Genomic DNA, 15,000 nt, shown 5'->3' with positions numbered 1-15,000 from the left:
GGAATGACTTGCTGTGACGGGAAAAGCCGTAAAACAAAGAAAAGAGGAATGTTGAATATGATTTGTCTGATACCTGATATCATTTCACTCCTCTCTGAGCTGCCACCTTAACGTGGTAGAGGAGTTTGCGTGTTCCAATGATCCTAGGAGCTATGTTGTCCGGGGGCTTTATGCCCCCTGGTAGGGTCTCCCAAGGCAAACTGGTCCTAGGTGAGGGATCAGACAAAGAGCAGCTCGAAGATCTCTATGAGGAACACTGACAAGGAACCCAGATTTCCCTCGCCCGGACGCGGGTCACCGGGGCCCCCCTCTGGAGCCAGGCCCGGAGGTGGGGCACGATGGCGAGCGCCTGGTGGCCGGGCCTGCCCCCATGGGGCCCGGCCGGGCACAGCCCGAAGAGGCAACGTGGGTCCCCCCTCCAATCGGCTCACCACCCATAGCAGGGGTCATAGAGGTCGGGTGCGATGTGAGCTGGGCGGCAGCCGAAGGCAGGGCACTTGGCGGTCCGATCCTCGGCTACAGAAGCTAGCTCTTGGGACGTGGAACGTCACCTCGCTGGGGGGGAAGGAGCCTGAGCTAGTGCGCGAGGTGGAGAAGTTCCGGCTAGATATAGTCGGACTCACTTCGACGCACAGCAAGGGCTCTGGAACCAGTTCTCTCGAGAGGGGCTGGACTCTCTTCCACTCTGGCGTTGCCGGCAGTGAGAGGCGACGGGCTGGGGTGGCAATTCTTGTTTCCCCCCGGCTCAGAGCCTGCACATTGGAGTTCAACCCGGTGGACGAGAGGGTAGCTTCCCTCTGCCTTCGGGTGGGGGAACGGGTCCTGACTGTGGTTTGCGCTTATGCGCCAAACCGCAGCTCAGAGTACCCACCCTTTTTGGATTCACTCGAGGGAGTACTTGAGAGTGCGCCCCCGGGTGATTCCCTCGTTCTACTGGGAGACTTCAATGCTCATGTGGGCAGCGACAGTGAAACCTGGAGAGGCGTGATTGGGAAGAATGGCCGCCCGGATCTGAATCCGAGTGGTGTTTTGTTATTGGACTTTTGTGCTCGTCACAGATTGTCAATAACAAACACCATGTTCAAACATAATGGTGTCCATATGTGCACTTGGCACCAGGACACCCTAGGCCGCAGTTCCATGATCGACTTTGTAGTTGTGTCATCGGATTTGCGGCCTCATGTTTTGGACACTCGGGTGAAGAGAGGGGCGGAGCTTTCTACCGATCACCACCTGGTGGTGAGTTGGCTGCGATGGTGGGGGAGGATGCCGGACAGACCTGGCAGGCCCAAACGCATTGTGAGGGTTTGCTGGGAACGTCTGGCAGAGTCTCCTGTCAGAGAGAGTTTCAATTCCCACCTCCGGAAGAACTTTGAACATGTCACGAGGGAGGTGCTGGACATTGAGTCCGAATGGACCATGTTCCGCGCCTCTATTGTCGAGGCGGCTGATTGGAGCTGTGGCCGCAAGGTAGTTGGTGCTTGTCGTGGCGGTAATCCTAGAACCCGTTGGTGGACACCGGCGGTGAGGGATGCCGTCAAGCTGAAGAAGGAGTCCTATCGGGTTCTTTTGGCTCATAGGACTCCTGAGGCAGCGGACAAGTACCGACAGGCTTCAGCGGTCGCAGAGGCAAAAACTCGGACATGGGAGGAGTTCGGTGAGGCCATGGAAAACGACTTCCGGACGGCTTCGAAGCAATTCTGGTCCACCATTCGCCGCCTCAGGAAGGGGAAGCAGTGCACTATCAACACCGTGTATGGAGAGGATGGTGTTCTGCTGACCTCGACTGCGGATGTTGTGGATCGGTGGAGGGAATACTTCGAAGACCTCCTCAATCCCACCAACACGTCTTCCTATGAGGAAGCAGTGCCTGGGGAGTCTGTGGTGGGCTCTCCTATTTCTGGGGCTGAGGTTGCTGAGGTAGTTAAAAAGCACCTCGGTGGCAAGGCCCCGGGGGTAGATGAGATCCGCCCGGAGTTCCTTAAGGCTCTGGATGCTGTGGGGCTGTCTTGGTTGACAAGACTCTGCAGCATCGCGTGGACATCGGGGGCGGTACCTCTGGATTGGCAGACCGGGGTGGTGGTTCCTCTCTTTAAGAAGGGGAACCGGAGGGTGTGTTCTAACTATCGTGGGATCACACTCCTCAGCCTTCCCGGTAAGGTCTATTCAGGTGTACTGGAGAGGAGGCTACGCCGGATAGTTGAACCTCGGATTCAGGAGGAACAGTGTGGTTTTCGTCCTGGTCGTGGAACTGTGGACCAGCTCTATACTCTCGGCAGGGTCCTTGAGGGTGCATGGGAGTTTGCCCAACCAGTCTACATGTGTTTTGTGGACTTGGAGAAGGCATTCGACCGTGTCCCTCGGGAAGTCCTGTGGGGAGTGCTCAGAGAGTACGGGGTATCGGACTGTCTGATTGTGGCAGTCCGCTCCCTGTATGATCAGTGCCAGAGCTTGGTCCGCATTGCCGGTAGTAAGTCGGACACGTTTCCAGTGAGGGTTGGACTCCGCCAAGGCTGCCCTTTGTCACCGATTCTGTTCATAACTTTTATGGACAGAATTTCTAGGCGCAGTCAAGGCGTTGAGGGGATCTGGTTTGGTGGCTGCAGGATTAGGTCTCTGCTTTTTGCAGATGATGTGGTCCTGATGGCTTCATCTGGCCAGGATCTTCAGCTCTCACTGGATCGGTTCGCAGCTGAGTGTGAAGCGACTGGGATGAGAATCAGCACCTCCAAGTCCGAGTCCATGGTTCTCGCCCGGAAAAGGGTGGAGTGCCATCTCCGGGTTGGGGAGGAGATCTTGCCCCAAGTGGAGGAGTTCAAGTACCTCGGAGTCTTGTTCACGAGTGGGGGAAGAGTGGATCGTGAGATCGACAGGCAGATCGGTGCGGCGTCTTCAGTAATGCGGACGCTGTATCGATCCGTTGTGGTGAAGAAGGAGCTGAGCCGGAAGGCAAAGCTCTCAATTTACCGGTCGATCTACGTTCCCATCCTCACCTATGGTCATGAGCTTTGGGTTATGACCGAAAGGACAAGATCACGGGTACAAGCGGCCGAAATGAGTTTCCTCCGCCGGGTGGCGGGGCTCTCCCTTAGAGATAGGGTGAGAAGCTCTGCCATCCGGGAGGAGCTCAAAGTAAAGCCGCTGCTCCTCCACACCGAGAGGAGCCAGATGAGGTGGTTCGGGCATCTGGTCAGGATGCCACCCGAACGCCTCCCTAGGGAGGTGTTTAGGGCACGTCCCACCGGTAGGATGCCGCGGGGAAGACCCAGGACACGTTGGGAAGACTATGTCTCCCGGCTGGCCTGGGAACGCCTCGGGGTCCCACAGGAAGAGCTGGACGAAGTGGCTGGGGAGAGGGAAGTCTGGGCTTCCCTGCTTAAGCTGCTGCCCCCGCGACCCGACCTCGGATAAGCGGAGGAAGATGGATGGATGGATGGATGGATATCATTTACCCTGAATATCTTGTATTTATTTACAATATTTATGTATCTATCGATTACATATTGATTTTTTTAATCATGTGTATACTTTTAAAGTAGCTCATATTGTTATCAAGTAGAGATGTCCGATAATATCGGGCTGCCGATATTATCGGCCGATAAATGCTTTAAAATGTAATATCGGAAATTATCGGTATCGGTTTCAAAAAGTAAAATTCAAGACTTTTTAAAACGCCGCTGTATGGAGTGGTACACGGACGTAGGGAGAAGTACAGAGCGCCAATAAACCTGAAAGGCACTGCCTTTGTGTGCTGGCCCAATCACATAATACCTACGGCTTTTCACACACACAAGTGAATTGCCAAGCATACTTGGTCAACAGCCATACAGGTCACACTGAGGGTGGCCGTATAAACAACTTTAACACTGTTACAAATATGCGCCACACTATGAACCCACACCAAACCAGAATGACAAATACATTTCGGGAGAACATCCGCACCGTAACACAATATAAACACAACAGAACAAATACCCAGAACCCCTTGCAGCACTAACTCTTCTGGGACGCTGCAATATACACCCCCCGCTTGATTGATTGCGGGGGGTGAAACATTGATTGATTGATTCAGTTTGGCTTCATATTACGGCATTTCAAACATGAGCAGAACGGCATACTAAAAGTACTCGTTGCTACAGTGCAATAAAAACATGTTTTTAGTTGTTTTCTCATTTCTTAAAGAAAGCCAAATATCACTCATGGGATTGACTTGCTGTGACGGGAAAAGCCGAAAAACAAAGAAAACAGGAATGTTGAATATGATTTGTCTGATACCTGATATCATTCACCCTGAATATCTTGTATTTACTTATATTTACAATATTTATGTATACATCTATTGCATACTGATTGTTTTAATTTAGTTTTAATGTTGCTCATATTGTTACCAAGTTATTATCACAATACCTTTTTAAAGCCAGCAAAAATGATATTACAAATAATTTTGTTTGGCATTTCGAACATTAGTAGTCTTTGTTTTTTCCAAAAACTTTAAAGAATTACATACAAAAGTATGAATTGTTGCTGTCCAATTTTTTCATTTTATTTTTTATTTTTTCTATTTGTTAATCCAAGCCAAAAATCACTCTTGTGTTTGACTTGCTGCGACAAGAAAAGCCAAAAAACTAAGAAATAAGTAATTTAATTTATCCTATACCTTATATCATTTACTTTGAAAAACCTATATTTAATTTAAAGTTAAATGTTTGTCACACACACACTAGGTGTGGCAAAATTATTCTCTGCATTTGACCCATCACCCTTGATCACTCCCTGGGAGGTGAGGGGAGCAGTGAGCAGCAGCAGTGGCCGTGCCCGGGAATCATTTTTGGTGATTTAACCCCCAATTCCAACCTTTGATGCTGAGTGCCAAGCAGGGTGGGATTTACTCACATTTAAAATGTTTGTGTGTTGTTAGTACATATACGGGTGCAAAACATGTTTTTGTTTTTTTCCAGTGTTTGTTTAACTAAGCCGAAAATCACTCATGGTTTTGACTTGCTGCCACGAGAAAAAACAAAAAACTAAGAAAAAAGGATTAAAGAATATAATTTACCCTGAATATCCTATGTTTACATTCACAATGTTGATGTATTGTTATTACGAAAATGGGTACAATACCATGTTTAAATTCCGCACAAGGGATTTCAGTTTGGCTTCATATTACGGCATTTCAAACATGAGCTGCCTTTTTTTCCTCCAAAACTTTGAGGAACTGCATACTAAAAGTACTCGTTGTTTCAGTCCCATAAAAACATGTTTTTAGTTTTTTGTCTTATTTATTAAACAAAGCCAAATGTCACTCACGGAATTGACTAGCTGCGACGGAAAAAGCCGAAAAACAAAAACAAAAAGGAATGTTGAATTTTATTTGTCTGATACCTGATATAATTTACCCTGAATATCTTGTATTTACTTACATTTACAATGTTTATGTATCTATCTATTACATAATGATGTTTTAATCATGTGTATATTTTTAATGTAGCTCATATTGTGATCAAGTTATCCCAATCATTTTCTACCGTTTGTCCCTTTCGGGGTTGCGGGGGGTCACTGGAGCCTATCTTACCTTTTTAAATCCAGCAAAAGTGATATGAGAAATAATTTTGTTTGGTTTCACGTTCCGGCATTTCCAACATTAGCAGCAGTTGGTTTTTTTTCAAACTTTAAATAATTACATACAAAAGTATGAATTGTTGCTGTTCGAATTTTTTTAATTGTTTTTCCTATTTGTTAATCTAAGCCAAAAATCACTCTTGTGTTTGACTTGCTGCGACGAGAAAAGACAAAAATGAATATTATTTATCCATTACCTGATATCATTCACCCTGAATAGCTTACATTTACTTCAATTCAGCAAAAGTGATATTAGAGTACCGTATGTTTCGGATTATAAGTCGCTCTGGAGTATAAGTCGCACCGGCCGAAAATGCATAATAAAGAAGGAAAAAAACATATATTAGTCGCACTGGAGTATAAGTCGCATTTTTGGGGGAAATTTAATTGATAAAAGCCAACACCAAGAATAGACATTTGAAAGGCAATTTAAAATAAATAAAGAATAGTGAACAACAGGCTGAATAAGTGTACATTATATGAGGCATAAATAACCAACTGAGAACGTGCCTGGTATGTTAACGTAACATATTATGGTAAGAGTCATTCAAATAACTATAACATATAGAACATGCTATACGTTTACCAAACAATCTGTCACTCCTAATCGCTAAATCCCATGAAATCTTATACGTCTAGTCTCTTACTTGAATGAGCAAAATAATATTATTTGATATTTTACGCTAATGTGTTAATAATTTCACACATAAGTCGCTCCTGAGTATGAGTCAAATTATGAAAAACACTGCGACTTATAGTCCGAAAAATACGGTATTTAATCAGTTAGTTTGGCATTTTAAAAATCAGTAAATGTACTAATTGTTGCTGTCCAATAAAAAGCATGTTTGTTTCCTATTTGTTTAACTCAGCCAAATACCACTCATGGAATTGACTTGCTCCAATGGGTGAAAAACGAAAAAAGAAGAAATTAAGAATCATGAAAATTATTTATCCGATACCTGATATAATTTACCCTAAAATGTACTTGTATTAATCGGTGTTTCCGGCAGTTTTACACCTAATCATTTCTTTCCCTGTTAGAAAATGGTTTCATGTAAACAAAAGAAGTAAACAGGCAGAGATAAAGTGTTATAAAATAAGCTTTGTTTTCCCCTACTCCTACTCAGACATGTTGAATAATGCAAATGTAAACATGTTGTTTAATGAAACTATATGCAGCATGTTGGACATGAACTAAAGCTTTATCATTACAATATCATCAAACGAACAGAGTGACCGTAATGACGTCCAAACATAGACTCAACCTTGTTTCTCCCGCCACTAAGCGCTCAGTCTTGTACATACACGAAGAGCTCTTTATGTTCTTTAACCCCCGGCCCTTTAAGAGCGTGACCTTCTCCACAGAACACACAATTGCTTTTAACAACAATAAAGAAGCGCTTGTTGCTCGCTATTCCCACGATGGAAGCAGCACCTCCGAAGTACGATTTAGCATTCTTGGAGAGGACGCTTTGTGACGGTTGTGGTCCCTTTGTGGTTACAAGGAATTTGTGCAAAAAGAAAAATTATTTGTTATTAATAAGGACATAAAAACAAAACAAATTATCCTTGAATCTAAATTGAATTGATGTTATTTTAATTGTGTTTTGTTGTGGTTAAAGCATTTTAAGTGTGCCATATTTCATACATACGTATATATATATATATATATATATATATATATATATATATATATATATATATATATATATATATATATATATATGTATATATATATATATATATATATATATATATGTATATATATATATATGTATATATATGTATATATAGATAGATAGACAGATAGATATTACCACAGTAACCTCGACTATATATTTATATATATGTATATATATATGTATATACATATATATGTATATATATGTATATATATATGTATATATGTATACATATATGTATATATGTATATATATATATATGTATATATGTATACATATATGTATATATGTATATATATTTGTATATATATATATATGTATATATATATATATGTATATACATATATATGTATATATATATATATATATATATATATATATATATATATATATATATATATATATATATATATATATATATATATATATATTGTCTAAGGACCACATGGAGGAAAATCTATTCCCAAGTGGGCTGGACTGGTAAAATCATGGCATGATAACTTATAAATAAAGAAAACTTCAGATTGTTTTCATTGTTTAAAAAAAGACAAAGCACAGTCTGGAAATGTACAAAACCATAATGTTTTTTGGGTTTTTTTAAACTTACAAGTTGCGGTTAATAGTATTCTATCTTTATTTGTCGTTATTTATACTCTCTGAATAAATGATGTGACAATAATTGGTGGATTTGAGTCTGTCAGAGTTTTAAAATGCTCCCATTAGTGTTATTGTTGTAATCTATCAAAATATGAAATTATACTAATATCAAAATTAAATCACAAGATGTTATTAATGTAATTTACTCATTTTCCTCAACTGACATAGACTTAGACTTAGACTTTGACAAACTTTAATGATCCACAAGGGAAATTGTTCTAACATGTAACATTCTAACATATCTAATTGTACTAACTATATATATGGTTATTCTTTACATATGTAGCATCATCTACAACAAAACTTGTGAATTTGGACTCATTTCATTAATCTCACGTGAAGTTAGAAGGGGATACATATTATTTCAGAATGTTTATGTGCGCCCAGAAAATGTGTCCCCACAGTCATAAGTACAACACCAAATGTACCGATTATTAAAATAATTTTTTGGTGTTTAAATGTCACAGGTTACATTAGCAACAACATCTTTGACAACCAAGGCATTAACGTAACGATCCACATTTTGTATACTATCACTAATAAGCATCGTATGTATGTAGTGTCCAGACACGGACGTGTTGTCTCTGTCTTAACACGGCACATACACTATATTGCCAAAAGTATTTCCTCGCTCCTAAATATTCCAAAGTCAACTGTCGGCTTTATTATAAGAAAATGGAAGAGTTTGGGAACAACAGCAACTCAGCCACCAAGTGGTAGGCCACGTAAACTGACAGAAAGGGGTCAGCGGATGCTGAAGCGCATAGTGCAAAGAGGTCGCCGACTTTCTGCACAGTCGGTTGCTACAGAGTTCCAAACTTCATGTGACCTTCCAATTAGCCCACGTACAGTACGCAGAGAGCTTTGTTGAATGGGTTTCCATGGCCGATCAGCTGCATCTAAGCCAGGGGTGTCAAACTCAAATACAGAGTGGGCCAAAATTTAAAACTGAACAAAGCCGCAGGCCAATGTTGAACAAATTAACCTTTAACGTACTCTACGAGCTATCGTCACGTCCGCTTTTCATCCATTCTAACATCGTTCAGACCCAGTCACAAGATATGTGCGGCTTCTGTACGCACACACATGAGCGAATGCAACGCATACTTCGTCAACAGCCATACAGGTTACACTGAGGGTGCCAGTATAAAAAACTTTAACACTGTTAGAAATATACGCCACACTGTGAATCCACACCAAACAAGAATGACAAACACATTTCGGGAGCACATCCGCACCGTAACACAACATAAACACAACAGAACAAATACCCAGAATCCTTTGCAGCACACACACACACCTTGTAGCGTCCCGGAAGAGTTAGTGCTGCAAAGGGTTCTGGTTTGGTGTGTATTCACAGTGTGGCGTATATTTCTAACAGTGTTAAAGATTTTTATTCGGCTACCCTCAGTGTAACCTGTATCGCTGTTGATGAAGTATGGCTGGCGTTTGGAAGACTCCGGGGTGGATCGGCGGGCCAGTTTTAGTGTTAATTTGATATCGCCTCAAGGGCCAAGTGAAATTACACGGTGGGCCAAATTTGGTCCGCGGGCCAGAGTTTGACACCTATGATCTAAGCCATACATCACCAAGTCCAATGCAAAGTGTCGGATGTAGTGGTGTGAAGCACGTCGCCACTGGACTCTAGAGCAGTGGAGACGCCTTCTCTGGAGTGATGAATCACGCTTTTCCATCTGGCAATCTGATGGACGAGTCTGGGAGCGGGCCCCTTCCTCTTCCAACATGACTGTGCACCAGTGCACAAAGCAAGGTCCATAAAGACATGGATGACAGAGTCTGGTGTGGATGAACTTGACTGGCCTGCACAGAGTCCTGACCTGAACCCGATAGAACACCTTTGGGATGAATTAGAACAGCGACTGAGAGCCAGGCCTTCTCGACCAACATCAGTGTGTGAACTCACCAATGCGCTTTTGGAAGAATGGTGGAAAATTCCTATAAACACACTCCGCAACCTTGTGGACAGCCTTCCCAGAAGAGTTGAAGCTGTAATAGCTGCAAAAGGTGGACCGACGTCATATTGAACCCTATGGGTTAGGAATGGGATGGCACTTCAAGTTCATATGTGAGTCAAAGCAGGTGGCCAAATACTTTTGGCAATATAGTGTAGCTCCGCCCTCTCTAAAAGGTAAACAAGGAATTGCTGTTGCGACATCCAGTGGACACATTTTATTTCATTCAAAAATGTCAGCTCATTTTTTATACTTTGCAAACTCATCTCGCGGGTCGGATAAAACCTGTTCGTGGGCCGGATCGGGCCCACGAACGTTTGACACCCCCGATGTAAGCTGTGTGGGGAGAGTCGAGCGGGCCATGAGGAACATGAGCGCCACATTTTGCCACCGCTGTAAGTTTTTGTCACGGTATTAAACGCCGTCTCCTGTCTTCTTTTTCAGCCCCTTTGACCGACAAGCCTCCGAAGATCCTGTTCCCTTCGGAAAACAAGATTAACAACATGGAGCTGCAGCTAGGTAAGAGCCACTCGCGGATTTGTTCCGCCGGTACATGACGGACTTCCCTAAATCCTCTCCCGGGGTCCAGATTTGACATCAGCGTTTTTTTTTTACTGGGGAACGCAAAAGCAGCGGGAATGTCCGTCCGTGCGAATGGCCCCTGTGCTGTTTTGTCAACAATGGCGATCCCATATGGCGCCCGTAAGCCGGTGCGCCACATGGAGAGGCGTCCGCTGCTCGACGCTGTTGTTTGTCTTCTCCGACATGTTCGGGAGGCGGTGTCAAAACAGGCCAGGCGTGCTCATGCATGAGCATCGGCACGCTTCATTCTGGGCACGAGCCGGCGTGCGCATGGCCTCTCTTTTCTTGTGAATGGTGTCAGATCACACAAGATGGAGAGGTCCGGAAAGACGATGACAGATGGGTGGGCGGGGGGGGGATGAGAAGGCGGTGATTGTCTTCTAGACAAAGACCGTGATTCACCGCCAGGTAAGCTTTTTGTCTCCCGGCTCACGATGGGCGTGCAGAGCAGGTAGACCAGGCTCCACAGCTGGCTGATCAAGAGTGAGAAATTGCTGCAGTTGATGAAGTGACAGCCTCTCAGCCATACATGAACAGGCTGCACCATTGCACCACCTTCTGCTGTTTGGATTGTTCGCCGTCCGTCTTGATTGCGCTGACGAAATGTGGCTGCTGTGCAAACTGTTCATGCAAAGCTTCCTGTAGTGTGTGTATACACCACTCTGTACACCAGTGTTTTTCAACCTTTTTTGAGGCAAGGCACATTTTTCTCATTTAAAAAATCCGGAGGCACACCACCAGCAGAAAACGTTAAAAAAAAAAGTAACTTCACCAGCTCGTCATGCCTTATTTTGAGTTTGTTAGTGTTTTCCTGTGTGTAGTGCTTTAGTTCTTGTCTTGCGCTGTTATTTTGGTGGCCCTTCCTGTTTTGTTGGTGTTTTCCTGTAGCGGTTTCATGTCTTCCTTTGAGAGCTATTCCGCGCACCTGGTTTGTGTTAGCAAATTTATTTGTGTGGACATTGTTGATTGTCATGTCAAGAACGGACGTACTTTGTGGAAGCAGTAAGTTTTTGCTGTCGTCCAGCGTTCTGTTTCTGTTTACTTTGTAGCCAGTTCAGTTTTACTTTCGTTTTGCATAGCCATTGCCTTTCCCTTTTGTTAATTTTTGGTTTAAGCATTACATACCTTTTTTACTTGCACACTGCCTCCCGATGTGGTCTGCATATTGGGATCACAACAAACCATCCTCGTCTCACCCGACACTTTACGACTTTTACAAAGCAATTAACTACCCACTGCCACCTACTGACATGGAGTATTACGTGGTTACCCTGCCGAGTTTTACACAGTACAGACACTAAGCAACGGCACATTATTTGCAGATTCTAATTATTGATTTGCAAAAAAATATTTTTTGGACCAATTAGGTGAAGTTGCATAATTTCCCACGGCACACCGGACAATATCTCACACCAGTGTGCCGCGGCACAGTGGTTGAAAAACTCTGCTGTACACAGTACTCTACTCCTGCATAGTAGTGTGTGTATACACTACTCTGTATACAGTACTCTACTCCTGTATAGTAGTGTGCTACATCTTGTAAGACCACCACTTTTTTTTTTTTTTTTTTTTGGGGGGTTCTACAGATTGTGAGTTCAGATATTTTATTTCTTGATTTTTTTTCACGTTCAATATGTTCTTTGCAATTTTAATTTTGACAGTACCACATAAGATATGTTTTGATTGCTGATGCGGGTTTATTGATTTTTTAAATGCGCCAGAAAAGAACCCGTTATGTACAATGACCAGTAGTGCGTAAATGTGTTTCTGTATAGTATTTTTCCAGCAATGGTCATGTGGTGACATCAATGATGGTATTTTGAGAGGTAATCACTGAAGGCCTAGGTGGGAACCACACGGCCCGCCACTGATACTCTGTGTGTGTGTATACACTACTCTGTATACAGTAATCTACTCCTGCATAGTAGTGTGTGTTTACTCTGTATTTTAGGGTGTGTATATACTCTACTCTGTATACAGTATACTCTACTCTTGGTATTAGGGTTTTTATATACTCTACTCTGTGTGAGTATACTCTACTGTGTATATTAGTGTGTCTGTATACTCTACACTGTGTATACTCTGTATATAAGGGTGTGTATATACCATGATCCGTATATTAGGGTGTGTATATACTTGACTCTGTATATTAGGGTGTGTATATACTGTGTACTATGTATATTCATGTGTGTATATACGCCACTCATTGTATTAGTGTGTGTATATACTCTACTCTGTTTATTAGGGTGTGTATATACTCAACTCTCTATATCAGTGTGTGTGTGTACTCTACTTTCTATACTAGTGTGTGTATATACTCTACTCTCTATATTAGTGTGTGTATATACTCTACTCTCTATATTAGTGTGTTTATATACTCTACTCTCTATACTAGTGTGTGTGTAGGTACTCTACTTTCTATATTAGTGTGTTTATATACTCTACTCTCTATATTATTGTGTGTATATACTCTACCTAGAGCAGGGGTCGGCAACCCGCGGCTCTTTGATCACTCTGATGCGGCTCAGCTGCATACTTGCCGACCCCCCCGATTTTCCCGGGAGACTTCCGGATTTCAGAGCCTCTCGCAGAAAACTCCCGGGATTAATATTCTCCGATTTTCACCCTTACAATAATAATAAGGGCGTGCCGTGATGGTACAGCATTTAGCGCCCTCTACAATCTGTATAAACAGCGTGCCAGCTCAGCCTCTTGATATATGCATCTTCTGCTTGCACACACAAGTGACAGCAAGGCATACTTAGTCAACAGCCACACAGGTTACACTGACGGTGGCCATATAAAACAACTTTAACACTCTTACTAATAATGCGCCACACTTTGAACCAAAACCAAACAAGAATGACAAACACATTTCGGGAGAACATCTGCACCTTAACACAACATAAACACAACAGAACAAATACCCAGAATCCCATGCAGCCCCCCCCCCCCCCCCCCCCCCCCCCCCCTGTGCGTCGGTTGAGGTGGGCGGGGTTTGGTAGCGGGGGTGTATAATGTAGCCCGTAAGAGTTAGGGCTGCATGGGATTATGGGTATTTGTTCTGTTGTGTTTATGTTGTGTTACGGTAAAGATGTTCTCCCGAAATGTGTTTGTCATTCTTGTTTGGTGTGGGTTCACAGTGTGGCGCATTATTAGTAAGAGTGTTAAAGTTTTTTATACCACCTCCGTCAGTGTAACCTGTGTGGTTGTTGACCAAGTATGCGTTGCTGTCATTTACGTGAGCAAGTAGAAGCCCCTTACCACATGTGGCTGGGTCGGCACGCTGGTTGTGGTGAGCGCTAAATGCTGTACCATCACGGTACGTTCGAGAGAACAGTTGCTCTGAAATTTGTAGTCTGCCGGAAAAATCGGGAGGGTTGACAAGTATGACGCTGTCAAGCGCCATTCATATAAAACATGCGGGCCGCACTAACATTCAATTTTCATATTAAGATGTGGGCCGCGTGTCTGAGACCCTTGGTTTATACATAGCACAAAGCAAAAAAAAAAACAGTGTTATTTCATTTTAAATTTCAAAAGATTTTTGTGGCTCCCATTGTTTTCTTTAATTTGTGAAACTGGTCAAAATGGCTCTTTGACTGGTAAAGGTTGCCGACCCCTGACCTAGAGTATATACACACAATAATATGGAGAGTAGAGTATATATTATATACTCTACTCTCTATATTATTGTGTATATATACTCTACAGTCGATATTAGTGTGTTTATATACTCTACCCTGTGTATTAGGGTGTGTATACACTCTGCTCTCTATATTAGTGAATGTGTATATACTCTGTATAAGTAAGGTTTTGTTGCAGTTTTGGAATATGCAGGCTTCTCCTTGGCACCATGGCTAGATAAAGACTGTTAACATGTTAACAACTTAAAAATGGCACACGAACACAAACTCAAGTCCAACTGGCAAAAAAGCGTCAGAGCCAATCGATGAGCTTGTGGGCGGTCTTATGGTCCTAGTGCTTGACTTGTCTCCATTTAATATAACCTAACTTTTTTTTGGGAAAGTAAACACTGTACAATCCTACTCCTCCAAAAAATCGGAATACATGTACCGTCACACTGTGTATATCAATGTGAGTAAAAGTACAGAAGGTCTACCATCGGTCAGTGCCCTGGCAGCGGTTTGTTCCGCACACTGGAACCAGCCTGTCCTTGTGTGCGTCTGGCTAAGTGTGATGTAGCATCGCCAATCGGCCTTGGAGGCGCCTGGTGACGGAGAGAGCGAATAGAAGTGAGCACCGAGAGACGCTTGAACTAATGTGATTGTCCCTCGTGTTTTCACTTCATGGCCATTCGGAATGTAGGAATGGGAAATTTCTTAATTGCGTCCAAGAGAGTTCATACCAAACATTCCTGCTAGGTAAGCTAAATGTGAGATATAACTATAATATTTGACTTAATAGAATTGCAATGCAATCATGGGGATATAAAGCACTATATTTATTTAGTATTACATGCTGGA

General features: G+C 43.0%; 1 protein-coding gene across 2 annotated transcripts in view; it reads left to right on the top strand.

The window, feature by feature from the left end:
• il1rapl1a (interleukin 1 receptor accessory protein-like 1a) overlaps positions 1-15,000 on the top strand; it is a 907,971-nt gene that overhangs the window by 691,560 nt on the left and 201,411 nt on the right. For both annotated transcript variants that reach the window (XM_072914508.1, XM_072914507.1), the window contains exon 8: positions 10,376-10,450. In XM_072914508.1, coding sequence (XP_072770609.1) covers positions 10,376-10,450 — 75 coding nt within the window. The remainder of the gene's footprint in view (positions 1-10,375; positions 10,451-15,000) is intronic.

Source organism: Nerophis lumbriciformis, linkage group LG13 (assembly GCF_033978685.3).
Source record: "Nerophis lumbriciformis linkage group LG13, RoL_Nlum_v2.1, whole genome shotgun sequence".
In the NCBI taxonomy this organism is placed as follows: Eukaryota; Metazoa; Chordata; class Actinopteri; order Syngnathiformes; family Syngnathidae; genus Nerophis; species Nerophis lumbriciformis.
Note: the sequence above shows the minus strand (reverse complement) of the source record. Positions and strands in the feature narration are given on the sequence as shown.